This window comes from Lampris incognitus, chromosome 4 (assembly GCF_029633865.1).
Source record: "Lampris incognitus isolate fLamInc1 chromosome 4, fLamInc1.hap2, whole genome shotgun sequence".
NCBI lineage: Eukaryota > Metazoa > Chordata > Actinopteri > Lampriformes > Lampridae > Lampris > Lampris incognitus.
In genome coordinates, this window is record NC_079214.1 from 30,511,744 (window position 1) to 30,529,552 (window position 17,809).

Consider the following 17,809-nt stretch of genomic DNA (forward strand, 5'->3'; position numbering starts at 1 on the left):
CTTAGTGTCCAACCTCTCATACAACTCACCATACGCCTTTTCCTTTACTTTCGCCACCTCTCTCTTCACTTTATGCTGCATCTCCTTGTACTCCTGTCTACTTTCTTCATCTCTCTGACTATCCCACTTCTTTGCCAACCTCTTCCTCTGTATACTTTGCTGTACTTCTTCCTTCCACCACTGAGTCTCTTTGTCTTCCTTCCTCTGTCCAGATGACACACCAATTACCTTCTTAGCTGTCTCCCTCACTATTTCTGCAGTGGTTGCCCAGCCATCCAGCAACTCTTCACTACCAGCCACTGCCTGTCTTAACGTCCCCTTGAACTCCACACAACTGTCCTCCTTCCTCAACTTCCAACATTTGAGCCTTGGCTCTGCCTTCACTCTCTTCATCTTCTTGATCTCCAAAGTCATCCGAGAGACCACCATCTGATGCTGTCAAGCCACGTTCCCGTGTCACCACCTTGCGGTCTCCAATCCCTTTCAGATCACACCTCCTGCATATCATATAGTCCATCTATGTGCACTTTCCTTCACTCTTATATATCACCATGTGTTCCTCCCTCTTCTTGAAATATGTATTCGCCACAGTATTTCCATCCTTTTTACAAAATCCACCACCATCTGTCCTTCCACATTACTCTCCTTGACACCATTCCTACCCATCACCTCTGTTGCCTTCACCAACATGCCCATTGAAGTCTGCTCCAATCACCACTCTCTCCTCCTTGGGTACACTCTCTACCACTTCATCCAACTCACTCCAGAATTCTTCTTTCTCTTCATCTCACACCCAACTTGCAGGGCACATGTGCTGGTAATATTAACCATCACCTTCGATTTCTAGCTTCATATTCATCACTCTGTCCAACACTCTCTTCACCTCAACACACTCTTGACATACTCTTTCTCCAGAGTTACCCCGACCCAGCGTTCGAATTACCGCGAGGCCTTCGGGGGTGCCACCTTTGCAGTGTTTTGTGTGCGTGTGTGTTCTGGAGCGCAATATTTCAATATGATGTCATCAACATGAACAGTTCCACTATGCTTTTTGGGAGGCCCCAGTTCCACATTATTTGTAAAAGGTGTGCATTAATTTATAGGGTGACGCTGGGTGCAGTTAGCTTAGCCTGCCCCGCTTCCGCATCCTGTCAGACCGCCCTCGGTGTTTCCTCCTTGGGCGCAACTCCAGGCAAGGGCCATGGTCCCTGGGCCCACCAAAAGAAGCAGACCAAGCTCTCCGAGATGATCCAGCGCCAGCTCTCCCAGCCAGACACCCTCGACACACCTCCCCGCACTCCACACGTTTGACATCAAAAACACCACAGCAACGCCAGGTGAGGTATGGGATCATATTTGTATGGGAGATTCCAGATACTTTTTCAATTCAAGTCATCAACAAATCTAGACCAATAGGATACAACAGGAGTACAAGCAATATCTTTTTTAAAATAATAAATGTATGTTACGATTATTATTTCTTAATGCAGTAGCCAGGCACACACTACCCACTGACGTTACCTTAGGATCAAGTGTTGGCAGGCAAACGGGTCTTTCAGTCCCTTTTAGGAGGATTAGAATCCCAGAAGGAATAGCATCCATGACCATGACTAACTCCTTTGGGGTAACAGGAATGCCAAAGGTATTAAATAATTCAGAATAATTCACAGCAGTCCATTAAGATTAATTAATTGGTTTACTAGAATTATATCATTGTCAAACCAGTTTTGATAGAATAGGGATCTATTTTTGAACAAAATGTTCCAATTATTCCAAATTAAACATTTATGGGGGAGAAATTATTTTTTGTAAATTAAAGACAATGCTAAAAGTATTTGTCTGTGAAATTTAGATACATTTAAGGGAAGTTTCTCTATCTTATAATCACACAAAAAGTCCAGCTCTGGAAAAACAATCATTGCTGGTTAATGTAAAACACCTCACTACACATCATTTCCGGTGCGCCAGCGCAGGAATGCTGCCCCATACACCTGATGTAAAACTCTGTTTTACTGCAAAATACAGAGAGATTTACCTGGTGGTGATAGGTTTAATTATCATTGTGTGAAGTCGTTTGGCAAGGTCTTGAATGTCACGTAGATTCATTTATATGTAAAAGTCCTGCACTCTAGCTTTAACGTTTGTGACTTATTAAAGTGGATGTGAATATCTTCATTGGGTATTTATTGATAAAGGTTGGGGTTAGACTCTGAGGAATGAATGAACGCTAATGAAATTTCATTTTAATTAAAACAAAATAAAATTGTCTGTGTGAGGTGAATAAGTGGAGAAGAGTAAAAGGGAAAGAAAGGAAGAAACAGAAAAGAAAAATAGCAAAAAGAATTAAAGACAAAATGAAAACAGTACAGAGAAAGCTAAACAAATTGGACAGGAGAGAGGGAAAGGGAGAGAGAGAGAGAGAGAGAGAGAGAGAGAGAGAGAGAGAGAGAGAGAGAGAGAGAGAGAGAGAGAGAGAGAGAGAGAGAGAGAGAGAGAGAGAGAGAGAGAATACACAAAGGAGGATATGGACAGATATATAGAAAAAGGAGGAGATAGTCTTCCTCCCATCCTGTACATCACCTTGTCTGTCCTCCAACATCCCTCCATCATTGCACTCCGCCACATTATTATGAAAAATATCCTCAATTCTTCGACTGCTGTTAATTTACTGTTGGGCCTTCCTGCACTCTATTTCACCCTGATAGGCCAACAACGATAGGTTGTGAGTCTGCAGATATGTGTATGTGTATGTGTTAGTGTGCGTGTATAGTGTAGATGTGTGTGTTGCTAAGAGAAAGAGGAGGGAGAGAGAAAGTTAGAAAATAGCCTGAAAGAAATCAGGGAAGAGAGAGGAGGTAGCTAGATAAGAAAGCTAAAAAACTGCCATGATACTTTTGTGCCCTCCTGTGTGGATGTGCACATGTGTGTATATAATTTCATGAACATATACATGCTCTTGTTGTTGTGTGTGTGTGTGTGAGATAGGGTTATTAGAGGGTATTTATTAGCATTGCAAGTGGACACTAAACCCACCCATAATCCCGTGCATCAACCAGGATACTGACTACATGAGTGTGAGGGATGGAGAGGCTCTTAAACACTGCATGGATCGTTACCCACACACACACACACACACACACACACACACACACACACACACACACACACACTCCATTTTCTTTGATTCTTGATTATTTTTTATCTTTTAAAGGAAAGATTCTTGTTTTGAATTACCTTTAAAGTTGACAAGCATTGCTTGATACATATTGATTAAAATCATGTAAAATTAAGTGGTGTTAACATACATTTTCTCCTTTCTCCCTGTATCTCTGTGTCACACACACACACACACACACACACACACTCAATCGCGTGCATACGCAGACACACAAACACATACACTACAGCTGAAAGGGCTCATTGTTTTAAGCAAGCACGACTATGGTCTTCTCTGATAATGCCACAATGACAATGTCCCACATGGTGACAAAGAGAAAGGTGTGATCAAGGTATCTGTGTCAGTGTGACAGAGAAAGGAAAAAAGAAAGAGAAAGATGTGTGAATGTGTGTGATCTTGCACATATGCAGAAGTGGCAAGCTCAAGCACACATGTGTCACACAGTGTCATCAAAGACATTCATGTTAGGGTTAATATTCCTGTGTGTGCCCCTGACCTAGGTAGGCATGGTTAAAAGAATGGGAGTTGGTCCCCAGGCGCTGCACTGCGGTGCCCACTGCTCCTATACCATAGGATGGGTTAAATGCAGGGGCTGTATTTCGTTGTATGCCTGCTTACAATGACAGTGTATTTCTAAGACAGTATCATGCATGTGTGTTTGTGTCACTCTGGGATTCTGTGTACATTACATCCGTTATTAAATATGCAGGTATGTGTGCACCTGCAACCTCATAACTGTGATGTTGAGTGTCTGAGTAGGTGTGTGATTGATAAAGAGGACAAGTAGTTGTGTATGTGTGACACATGTTCTCTGTGTGTGTGAGAGGGCCAGAGGGAGAGAGGGATGGAGGTTTGAATGATGGGCACAGTGTGACTGAATGGACACATCTATTAATGTCCAAACAAACACACGCGCGCATACGCACGCACACACACACACACACACACACACACACACACACAAGCACCCACTAACACTTAAATACATGTGTGCGCACACACACACACTAACACTTATACGCGTGCGCGCACACACACACACACAAACACAATACGTGCAGACACACACAAACAAACATACACAAACAAACACACACACACACACACACACACTCAAAAACTGACTCATCCATAACTGCCCACAACATGGGAAGGGGTGTAACAAGCATTCTTTCTCTGAAAGAATTTTTTCTTGTGTGTGTGTGTGTGCTGCAGAAGGGGCAATTCTGCATAGCAATGAGAAAAGCACAGGTCCATAATTCAATTCATCCTCAATGTATGCTTACAAGCTTGTGTGTCCTTTCTGTGTGTGTGCATGCCCGCAAGTGTGTATATCAGGGTATTTATCTGAGTGCATATCTGTGCATATACATAAATGTGTGTATGCATCTAGGTGTGAGTACACGGGTATGCGTATGCAATGTATGCAAATTTGGGCTGCTTAATGATAATATATGTGATAATAGCGCAGTGCTAATTAATTTATAACTTTGCACTGAGGAGGCTGTTCCAGTGGCTAATATGATTCTATTACAACAATTAGCCCACAATGACACTGGCTAGGTCACAGAGAGAGAGAGAGAGAGAGAGAGAGAGAGAGAGAGAGAGAGAGAGAGAGAGAGAGAGAGAGAGAGAGAGAGAGAGAGAGAGAGAGAGAGAGAGAGAGAGAGAGAGAGAGAGAGAGAGAGAGAGAGAGAGAGAGAGAGCAAGAGAGAGAGAGACAGAAGACCTTACCATTTGCAAATTTCTAATTTTTCTGCATCTCTCTAATGGTCTCTGTCCACCTCTCATTTCTCTAAGTCTCTTCTGGGTCTCTGTCTACTTTTAAAGTATATTTTCTTTCTTGTCTATGTTTTTAAGCTCATTCTCTCTGACCTTGAACCTCTACCTTTATCTTTGTTCCATTATCGCTCTCTCCATTTTACTTTGTCTTTTCCTTTAAATCTAGCCCTCTCTTCCTCCTCTCGCCTACTTCCTTCTACACCTTTTTCTGTTGCTGCCTTTCTGCCTGTTTCTCCTAGCTTCCAGATAGAGTATCTCAGTTTTTTTCCCTTAACATCCTTCTCTCCCCTTTTATTTTCTATCGTGCCTCATTAGCAGTTTGATCGCTGCTGGTGTTGCCCGCATTCAGCTCCTCCCACTTTTTTAATTTACTGCCTTTGTTTATTTCTGTCTATCACGCTCTTTTGCCTACATTTGTTTAACTGTGCATCAAAAAATAAAAAAGTGTGCAAATGTCAACATAGGTGTGTGTTTGTATTTATATATGCATGTGAGCTAGTGTTTCTAAATTTTTGTATGCAATACCTATGTGTAGTATATAGACGTGTGTGTGTGTGTGTGTGTGTGTGTGTGTGTGTGTGTGTGTGTGTGTGTACACAAGTGTGTGTATGTGTGTACAAGTGTGTGAACTCACTGTCTTCCATGGTGCACAGGCTGGCCCAGGAGGTGGCTGTCTGTCCATGTGTGTGTGAAACCACAACCCTAAATAAGTAGAGCGTGTACGGAGACAGGCCGCCCACAAAATAGGAAAAGACATCCGTTGTATTCTCCAGGAGGCTATGAATGGACACATACAGGTAGTGTCAAACATACATGTAGTTTCCATTTAGTGATATTCAATTTTGCACTTGAATACACAAGAAAAAAAACAGCAAAAAAAAAACAAACAAAACGAAACAAAACAAATAATTCCTTTCAGATTTTTTGTTACAAAATTGCATGCGACCCTTACAAAATATGAACAGAAAATTGGCAGTGCTTGTTAGTTTGTGTTCCAGTGCCCCTTTGTTCCACAAATGAGCAAAAATCAGACAAAATCTGAATGTTTTAATGGTTAGCCAAGTACAATACATACAATGATATTTTGATTAGAAATTTGCTGGGTGGTGCACTGGCTTTAATTGAAAACTAAATTTTAATATAAGACAGTAAATTAGAATATCTAAGAATAAATAAATAAATAAGATTTAATCTAAATTATCAGAATATTTAACATCAGCCTTGATTCATAGTTCAGGCGGGTGACAAACAGGGGTGTCGCAATATACCAGTATTGACGATAACCATGAAATTTAAAAAATTAAATATTGATATCATGTTAATAATACACAAAGGATAATGTCTAAATAATTCAGCGCCTCTAAAATCATTTTCAAATCTTTCTGTTTTCACTTTGTCTCCATCTCCATGACGCCATGACAGAGTAACTAGCTAGTGTGGCGACTGCCCAAATTATGTTGAGTGATGGCTCACCTAGAAGGAAGCCATCGTGAGCAGTCCTGAACTCCCAATACTACCACACCTACCTCTGGCAAACCTGGAGAGAATGCAGGTGTCCAGGTAGCGTAGCTGTTTATTCCATTGCATACCATCACGGGCACTGCCGATTCGATCCCCGTGTTACTTCCGGCTTGGTCGGGTGTCCCTACAGACACAATTGGCCGTGTCTGCGGGTGGGAAGCTGGTTGTGGGTATGTGTCCTTGTTGCTGCACTAGGGCCTCCTCTGGTCGGTTGGGGTGCCTGTTCAGGCAGGAGGGGGAACTCGGGGGAATAGCGTGATCCTCCCATGCGCTACGTCTCCCTGGCGAAACTCCTCATTGTCAGGTGAAAAGAAGCGGCTGGCGACTTCACAAGTATCGGAGGAGGCATGTGGTAGTCTGCAGCCCTCCCCGGCCCAGCAGAGGAAGTGGAGCAGCAACTGAGACGGCTCGGAAGAGTGGGGTAATTGCCCAGATACAATTGGAGAGAAAAAGGGGGGAAAAATCCAAAGACAAACCTGGAGAGAATGCAGCTGATGGCCATACCGAATTAACCACCAGCTGCAGCTAGCCTGCAATGACTTTTCACAAGCCAAAAAGACCAACACTTTGGGGAAAAGGGGAGTAGAGTAGAGTGAAGGGAAGACACATGAGTCCAGCTTGTTGAAAAAGGAGACATGGGTTTTTGACCATATTCTGTGACAGAGACATTGGAGGAAAGTGATTCCGGCAACCAGATGGTGGAGTGAGAGATGACCACGGACGATGGATGAATGGACAATGGATGAATGGCTAAGATGGCTTGGTATACATTGTTTCCCTCCCCTTTCTGTCTTCCAGAGTGACCCTTGTTAAGTCTCCCAGTGCATTGTAAAGAAGGACCCCAACCAGGAAGAACCTCAGTTTGATTCAGCCCCACTCCCTGCCCCACTGTTTAATTAACTGTATCTGATAGTTTGTCCCTGTCTAGCGTTTTTCCGCAGACTGGGAGCCCACATATGGTGGAGAATGTGGATATTGTGATTGTTGCAACTGCCCAAAAGAGAAACGGAAGCAACCCTTGTAGAACTTGTATTAAAGAGCGAGCTGCCATGGCCGTGCAACAACTGTCCCTGCAGGGCCAATGCTCCCAGGATAGAACCCTGTACCCTGAGGGGTACTGACTAAGTTGACAGCTGAGAATGATGTAGAGGCCTACCTGGAGATATATTTGAGGGCTGCAAACCATCCAGGGTGGCCACAGGCAGAGTTGGGATGGATCCAAACCCTGTTCTTGACAGGAAAAGCTTAACGAGCCTCTCAGGACCTGATCCCCACGCGGGTCAGTTCTGACCACACCTTGAAGACTGCCATCCTCTCCAGGTATGGATACAGTCTGCCAGTTCGGGCACAAACGTTTCATTCATGGAGGTATGACCCTATCCAGGCCGCCCGTGCTCAGATTGCATCCCTCTGCTGCCTAACCCAAAGTTGGCTGACGGAGGGAGATGGCCTTCACCGGTGGAGCAAGTGGTGTTGGACTGATGCATACATTTTTAAAAAATTATAAATCCACATAATTTTGTTATCCTGTTTCAATCTTATATCCTTCCCTCACTCCGATGTGTTACTGATGTTTTTTTCTTGTCTCTTCTCCCACGTATGTGAATGGTGTGATGAGTCTCTCTTGTGTGCATGTATAGTCTGTCCTCCTGTCAGGTCTGCATGATGATGGTGGTCACATGGCTCAGGTCCTAGGCTGTTCTGGTGGTGCCTGAACACTGCTTGGCATCGGCCTTATCATATTCTTCATATATCTTACAATTCCATTGCAATTCTGTTATCCTCTTTCAATGTTGTATTCTATAAATTGTGTATACACATCCATTGCACATCTGTCCATCTTGGGAGAGAGATCTCTCCTCTGTTGCTCTCCCTGGGGTTTCTTCCTTTTTTCCCCCCTCCCTGTTAAAGTTTTTTTTTTTGGGGGGGGGGCGTTGTTCCTTACCCAATGCGAGTGTCTAAGGACAGGATGTTGTACTGCTGTAAAGCCCACTGTGGCAAATTTGTAATTTGTGATAATGGACTATACAAACAAAATAGACTTAACATGGCATTGAAATGGGCAATGCACAGACTGCATGCAATATTACCCATTAGGCAGGAAGTTTACCCTAGTGACAGATCATACTCCACTGAAATGGCTCTACCTAAACAAAGGGAAAAATGCACATATCACATGCTGGTTTCAAGAGTTGCAGGAGTTTGCCTTCAAGGTAGAGCACCGAGCTGGGAAGGAACAGGGCAATGCGGATGCCCTCTCCCACAGGGATGAGTGCTTCTGGGCTGTCGCTCCTCGCACCGGCATGAATCTATGAGAGTATGTGAGGGCTCAACTAGAAGGAAGCCATTGGGAGAAGTCTTGAACTCCCAATTCTACCACGCTACCACGCCTACCTCTGGCAGACCTGGAGAGAGAGCAGCTGACGGCCATATCCAATTAACCACCAGCTCCAGCTAGTCTGCAATCACACTACTCAAGCCAAAAAGACAAAGACTTCGGGGAGAGAGGGAGTAGAGTGGAGGGTAGAAATCTCATTACAGCTTGTTAAAAAAGGAGACACGGGTTTTTGACCATGTCCTGTGACAGAGGCATTGGAGGAAGAGTGGCCCCAGCCACCAGACAATGGAGTGAGAGACGACCATGGATATGGACAACAGATGAACAGCAAAGACGGCTTGGTACCTTGTTTCCCTCTTGTGTCTCACTCCCTCTTCTTTCTGTCTTCCAGAGTGACCTCTGTTAAGTCTCCCAGCACACCATAAAGAAGGACCCGAACAAGGAAGAACCTAAGTTTGATTCAGCCCCACTCCCTGCCCAACCGTTAAATTAATAAAGTGTATTTGAGTTCTGCAACACTAGTTTGTCCCCGTCTAGTGTTTTTCCCAGACTGGGAGCCCACAGTTGTTATGAATAAGAAATCTGTTTCCGGCTATCGGTGTGTTTTCACTCACTTCCAGACACCCACCAGTCCTGTTAACCAGTGGTATGGCTCTGATTTAACCACTTTTGGAAAGACCGGCCTCTTACATTCCTTTACGATGAGTCTCACAAATCAGTATGGCGACTGATGGTGGGACGTAAGAAGCACTTCGTCAGCCTACCCAGGCCTTTGTGCCGTGTTAAGTCTGTGTTTTTTTTGTATAAAGGCATGTGTGTCCCCGTGAAAAATCACCTCCTCTCATCATCTCAAGGAATCTGTCGAGGATCCGACAGCTAAACATCTCCGGAGACTCGAAAAACAGGTCACTCACCATGGTAACCATGAGTTTGTGAAAGCCAGGTGACCATTTGTTTTTCTGTTTTATTTTGTGTGTTACCTGAACTGTGGTTAGGAATAATTCTTTATTTCGAGTTTTGCTTGTTGGATATCCCGAAGTGGAGTATTTTTGTTGAGTGAACTGAATTGAACCGATAGTGATAACCAAGAAATTCCAAAATTGAGTACATTTACTTAAAACTGAACTGAATTATGTGGAACTTTTTTTCTTTCCCTTTTGCTCTAATATAACCTTTGAAAACTGACTGATGGTGTGGTTGAGTTTATTTAAACTGAGTGCTTTACTTCCCTGCCTTGCAATTAATTATAAATTTGTTTGTTGTAAAAAAAATAACCAGGGGTCATGTCTATTCTGAATGCATGTAACCTTTGTTCAGTTTGACATTGACTCAGACTGGTGTAACCTTGGTCAAACGTTATACAAGCTATCTACTACCACAGTGTGTGGCTATTACTGCTGTGCAAAATCATGTCGTGAAAAATAGAAAGTGGAAAAAAGTATGTAAGGACATGGTCAGTGGACATTAAATCACAGCATATCAGAGTGGTTAGTTGTCAGCCTGTGGTCTCACACACAAACTCTCTGTCCCCTGTTCCCTGCAACTGATTTTGGTGGATCTTTTGTATATCTGTTTATCTGGTTGCAATTTTACTATCCATTAAGTGGAATGTTCTTTTTGTACACTTTTGCACAGTTATGGTTACAGATTCTCTCCACCTCCCTACACTTGTATTTTGAGTGTAATTCATTTGTAAAAAAAAAAAGAGACAAAATGCACAGTAAACAAAGTTAGATGAAATTGACCGATAGCATTTTTTTCTAAATTTTCTATAGATATTGCAATTTCATTATTGTGAATTATTTTGGCCATAATAATTGTGTAGTGAAAATTTAGTATCGTGACAGCCCTAGTGACAAAAATGAATTACTGCCAAAAGCAGTGTCTTAATCAAACGTTCAATCTTGTTTTTGATAAACTTAAAAGATAAAACCCCACACAAAGCTTTTGATTTTTTTTGCAGTGTGCACCAATATTATGGACCAAATATATACATTATTTTCACTGCTTTTCATCGTATTCCTCAAATGAGTACGTGACGGCATCTCGGAGAAAGTCAAAGAACATTGTCATAAATGAGGGACCATTGACCATTTAGTATCAGATAGATAGAGGGAATGAATGAATGAATAAATCAGAGAACAATGAGATTTCCATAGCGGAGGAGCAGGAGGAGGGCATGGCTGTCTGATATATAATACATGTAGCTAGTCATTTATTTATTACCGCAGAATGAGAGCCTCCTCTTCGTGGATTAAATTGCAATTTGTTGTCAGGAAGCATGTAATGAATACATATCAGATGCACACCCTCTCTTTCGCTCATTTTCATTCTCACTGCTTTCTCACTACCTTTCTCTGCTCTCCCCTTTTTGTTGTCTTTTTGGCCCTAACTCCTCCCCATTTCTCCATCACCTTTCCTTTCACAGTTTTTCTGAAGCACTCTGTCATATTCACTGCATAATGCTACCCTGCGTATGTGTGTGCGTACATCTGCGTATGCATGCGTATGAGTTTCTTGTCATATCTGTCACTGTAGTTTCAGCGTCTAAGTGTTTGATGATGTGGACGATTCTGTGCTGTGGGTGTCCATCTTCACTTTTTGTATGCCTTTGTTTCTCTGTGAGTGGAGCATGTTATTTTTTGTCTTTGTATGTCTGTATGTTGTGTTCTTCCCTCACCGTATCACTGGTCCTTGTGGCATTGCCCTCGTGTACAGACTGTAGTAGAGTGGGCCGGGTGCATTGGCTTGGGCAGGGGCAGACCAGGACACATTCAGACTGGTACCACTGGCATTTGTTGTCCTTGGGGGAAACAACCCCTCCGGGGCTGGAGAGGGAAGGGAGGATAGTGAGAGTGGATACATTAGCGGGTAGGGTAGTGGTTGCAGGAAAGGGTGGGGCGGGGGGGATAGAAGGATGAAGGTGTCAGGAGGATTGTGGAAAAGAAATCTAGTAAAAGATGAGTGAGAGTGAGCATCAGAGAGAGATAAAAACCAAGCAGATAAACACAAACCCTGTCATCCCAAATACAGACATAAAAACAAACACACACACACACACACATATAGATACAGTAGATGCGTGGCTTCCTATGCCTTGAGAGTGTGAACATTGGGGTGAACAAAAAAAAAAAAAAAGGGAGCAGAAAATCACAGTAAACTGGCCAACATACTGGTTCCACTATATACTGGAGAACCTCAAAATGACATACTAACACATGCAAACAAATAGACTGTCAGCACGCAAATACTTGTGCATACTTTCTAACGTTCATGTACACATTGACACATCAATGCAAATACACATCCACCAACTTCACTAAATACTGACATACAGGCACAGACACTGACACAAATATGCATCATGAACATGCAAGTAACATTTAGAAAACACACACACAGACTTTCAAACACACACACACACTAATATGAACACAAACTCGAGTGCAGCAGACTGTGCCATCAACGGTTAGCCTCTCCACTCTAGTTGAGCTCAAAAGCACATTGTTAGTGTAAGAAGATCAGGAAAAACATCTTGATTTAGCATGGTAGCCAGGCTGTAAGTGTACACAAATGAAAGGGGGAGAGACACTGACAGACAGATAGGGAAAATGAGAAAAAGAATGGGAGAAGAGGGTAGTGATGGCTGTGCTGAATGAGTTTAGGCCCTCTAAACATGGTGAGTGATCCTCATTCAATCAAACACACTACACTACTAGACTCTCCTCACTACAACACAACTCTGATTACTGAGGACGTCTGATCTCAAAAATAGCTGTTACCCAACACACACACACACACACACACACACACACACACACACACACACACACACACACACACACACACACACACACACACACACACACACACACACTGTCGTGTCTCACTATCCTTGTGCGGACCCCTCATTGACTACATTCATTTCCTAGCCTTTAACCCTAACCTTACCCACGCAAACTACATGCCTAACCCTAACCCTTACCCTAACCTTAACCTAACCCTAATTCTGACCGTAACCCTAAAACCACCTCCTAACCCTAAAATACACCCTTTTCCCTGTGCGGACCTCTGAAACGTCCGCACAAGGTACGTGCTGTCAGGTTTTGCTATCCTTGTGTGGACATTTGGTCCGCACAAGGATAGCTAAACATGTACACACACACACACACACACACACACACACACACACACACACACACACAAACACACACACACACACACACACACACACACACACACACACACACACACACACACACACACACACACACACACACACACACACAGACGCTATGTGATAAATAACATCTAAATAATTTGAAACATATAATAGCAGTGTGAACAGTGTTTTGGAATAATTTTTTGAGTGGTTCTTAAAAAAAAGTTAAACCGTTAATGGCAACATACAACATACAGCAATACATACAAAAACACAAACTTATCCACATACATACATCCAAAAACACACAAATGAAAAAATATGACCAGATTTTTCATTTCACTTTTTATTGAAAAAAATCCCCACCCCCACAAATGAAAAGAAAGACAAATTACATAAAAAAATACTACATCCATATATTTTGGAGGGGGGCGGGGGTGTTCCAAAGATATCCAAACATGTATTGCTATTGCAAAAACAAAAATGATCTAACTGAAAAATATCTGGAAAGACAAAGACCTATTCAACAAATTAAAAATAAAAATTCTAAAGGCAATAAAATGGCCTACAGTGACATATGGGGCAGAAGGCTGGACACTGAGACAAAAACATAAAGATAGAATACAATCTGATGAAACGTGGTTCTACCTAAAACTCTTAAACATCAACTGGCGAGAGAAAAGAACCAATCAAAGCTTCCTACAACAACTTGGCGTCAAACGAGAACTATATGGTGCCATTGTTAAAGGAAAGATGAGCTTCTTTGGTCATTCAAGCCGAAACAAAAAATGCTCGCTCACAAGAGAAATCATACAAGGGAAGATGGAGGGTAAACAAGGATGTGGCCACCCAGGATGAAGTATATGGACAACGTAAAGGAATGGACAGGACACTCTATGGCTGAAAATTTAAATGCCACAAGAGACGGGGACAAATGGGGCAACATCATCAGGCAGGCAGAGTGAGCAGCTAACCCCCACAAGGACGACACTTGGACGGATGAGTGAGTGAGTGAGTGAATGAGTGGTGCACAATATCAGGTGTTTTCAAAAGCACTGGCACATTGTGTTTGCACACTGTGTGTGTGTGTGTGTGTGTGTGTGTGTGTGTGTGTGTAACATGTCTGGGATTGGGTGTGGTCAAGGCACAGTGGGGTTATACTTATGGGTGTGACTAGGTCTGGGCTATTGGGCTATAGTGCCCAACCATTTTCTATAGCCCCACATGTTTTTCTTATCTTTTTTCCCCCAATAAAAATCATTGTGCGAACATGTTTATGTAAGTGACATTTGTCAAATAAATTGTTCTGCATCCCACCCCACACTCAGGTTCACAGACCTTTTTCTGTTGTTCTGGGTAACTCTACTTCCTCAACGGCTCAGTTGAGTTGTGGTGTCCATCAAGGCTCAATTTTTGGCCCCTTCTGTTTTCTATATACATTCTGCCTCTTGGCTAGGTTATTCAAAAACATGATGTGTTTTACCATTAAGTGTTTTACCATTTTTATGCTGATGAAACTCAGTTATACATGCCACTAAAACCCACAGAGCCTATTGGCCTAGCAAATCTCACAACTTGCCTCTCTGACATTAAATCCTGGATGTCCCCAAATTTTCTTAAATCTAATGATGATAAGTCTGAGGTCATTCTCTTTGGTCCCCCAAATTTCATCATTCCTTTTGGTACTAATCTTGGTGGTCTATCAAATAGTCGAAGCAGGCTGCTAGAAATTTGAGGTAATATTCGATGCTAACCTGGGTTTTGATAATCAAATCAAACATGTTGTTCAGTCATGATTTCTCCAGCTCAAGGTAATCTCTAAAATTGGGTCATTTTTATCAACTGTCGATCTACAAAAAGTTGTACATGTTTTATCAATTTTCAGTTTGATTATTGCAACACACTTTACTCAGGTATCAGCAAGGGCTCCCTCCACCGTCTGCTGCTCGACTCATTACCGGGACAAAGAGGCATGACCATATCACTCCTGTGCTTGCTTCCCTACACTGGCTCCCTGTTATATTTCGAATTGATATTAAAATTTTATTGCTCACTTTTAAGGCCTTAAATGGTCTTGTATCTACATACATACACCCTATCGACTATTAAGATCCGCAGATGGGGCCCTGCTGGTTATTCCTAGGCCATAGTTTGTCACAAAAGGTGATCGGGCTTTTGCTGTTACAGCCCCCACACTATGGAACTCTCTTCCTATAAAACTCAGACAAACTAAGTCTCCAGCTTCTTTTAAATCTCTACTGAAAACTTTTCTCTTTGTAAAAGCTTTTGCAAATATTTGATATTTGTTTTTATTTTTTTATACTGTCTATTTTTAATTCCCACTTATTTAGTCTTATTCTTTCATTGTTGTTACCTCCTCTTTGCTCACGTCCTTTGGTCGTATTCGCATTTTGCCTTGTCTGGTTTTATTTCTTTTGTAAAGCAAATGACTTTGTAACAATGTTCTAGAAAAGTGCTATATGAATACGTTATTATGATTATGATTATTATTATTATGATGATGATGACAATTATTATTCTTGTTATGTTATTATTACTATCATCATCATTTTCAAGAATAAGGGCAATGTGTAGAACTATTGGTGACTTTTATGCACTATGCGCCTCAGCACTCGTTGACCCCGCTGTGTGACTTTACGTGGTCTGCCACTTTGTGGCTGAGTTGCTGTTGTTCCTAAACGCTTCCACTTTTCAATAATACCACTTACAGTTGACCATGGAATATCTAGCAGGGAAGAAATTTCACGAACTGACTTATTGCAAAGGTGGTATCCTATGACAGTACAACGCTTGAGTTCACTGAGCTCTTCAGAACGACCCATTCTTTCAAAAATGTTTGTAAATGCAGATTACATGGCTAGCTGCTTGATTTTATACACCTGTGGCAATGGGTCTGAATAAAAGACCTGAATTCAATTATTAAGAGGTGTGTCCCAATACTTTTGTCCATATAGTGTGTGTGCGTGCGTGTGTGTGTATACACACACACACACACACACACACATATATACATACTAGCAGAGGTACCCGGCCTTGCCCAGGGAAAATGTTCTCACCAAAACAACCAACACGATGTGATCTTTACGATAATCGATGATGAAATATAGGATAATTTATAATATGATACATGTGATGAACGAATGTCGAATAAACGAATGTTATTAACGAAAATTATCAAATGTCATAATTTTCAATCCATTCATCAACCTTCTTTGCCAATGTGAGTATTAATCGCTCAGTGCTCAAGCACCTCAGGGTAAACCACGTTGCATGTGTTGTGGCAAAAAAAAATTGTCACGTGCTTTTTGATAAGTAAGTTAAGAGTGCTCCCCACTCTCACTCTGGCAACCTTGAATCCAGGGTGACGATCTGCACTAATAACCCAGGCATCAACGCTAAAAAATTCCTTTGACTGATATAACGTAACAACGTTGGCATCAAATATCATCAAAAAGATGCCACATTTTGCCTCAAAATAAACAAAATTTCGCAAATCAAATTTTTTTACTTGGTTTTTTAAAATATTTTTTGAATTGTGCAAGTTTTGGAAAGTGCTGATTCTAAAGATACCTTTCTTTTTGTTTTACAGTGAATATTTCTGTAGTTTTAAGTGAACATACAAACATACACTCACTTTATATACATAAAACATTATAGTGCTCAACAAATAAAGAATAAAGAGCAAAATAATCCAGTGAGTCAAGTAAATTCTTTATGAGACAGTACAAGCCTGTTTCATGCCATAAGCATGACAGCTGATGATTGCTTATAGCATGACACAGGCTTGTACTGTCTCATAAATAATTGACTTGACACTGGATTATATATATATATACACACACACACACACACACCACCACCGATCAGCCATAACATTAAAACTACCTTCCTAATATTGTGTAGGTCCCCCTCGTGCTGCCGAAAAAGCTCTAACCCATTGAGGCATGGATGCCATAAGACCTCTGAAGGTGTCCTGTGGTATCTGGCATACATAAACTGTCAAAGACCGATTGAGTCAATGACGATTGAAAGACAGGAGTTGAGCCGAGTGAGGTGCCGATTCACTCGATTTTATTCTACTTCGTGCAATGAATGATTTTACTAAAGTAATAGGACCATTTAAAACACCAAGAAATGTATAATTGAAATATATTATTTCACACTGACCAGGCAGCCAAGCTATGGCAGCTGCCATACCTTGCCATACCCAATTGACACCCCTGATCGCGCCATCTAAAGTGTCTAAATTGTGTAGCACAGGACATTCTATTGTTCATGCATGACACATGCTATTGAAAAATTAGTATTTCATCACAAGCAGTTTGTTAACATTTGGCATAAATGGCAAATTGGATGGACTCTGAGATAGAGGAGTTCCTTAGCATTAGAGTGGATGAAAGATTATCTAGCAGTTCTAAACCTACCCCTCTGTTGAAAGACTTAAATGTATTTTCAGAGAATCAGCAACAGAGGAGGTGGTATAAGAATAGTCACGACGTGTTGAAATAATGATAAGGGATTGCTTGTGTGAACAACAGAAGCTGCTGCCTTTACCAGAAAATTACCTGCAATTTACACCGTTAATGTATATGTGAACATGCTTTTATTGTGTAAATAAAGTGCTTATCTAACATGACTATCATTGTCATAGTATGTCCATGATTGCATGGGTTAACCTCTGTACTCTGTACGCATTTGTTTCCGAGCACTTGCTTGTTTGTGTTTGTGCATGAGTGCAAGCATGCATGTGTGTGCATGCGTGAGAGTGTAGGTCCGGATAGAAGTGTGTGCATTTGTGGGGCTGGAG

At 41.8% G+C, this 17,809-nt stretch overlaps 1 protein-coding gene across 1 annotated transcript in view; it reads right to left on the bottom strand.

Annotated features, from left to right (window-relative positions):
• Positions 1-17,809, bottom strand: part of ush2a (Usher syndrome 2A (autosomal recessive, mild)) — a 577,949-nt gene that overhangs the window by 195,574 nt on the left and 364,566 nt on the right. The window contains 2 exon segments of the mRNA XM_056279331.1: positions 5,595-5,737; positions 11,500-11,647. Of these exon segments, the coding sequence (XP_056135306.1) occupies positions 5,595-5,737; positions 11,500-11,647 (291 nt within the window).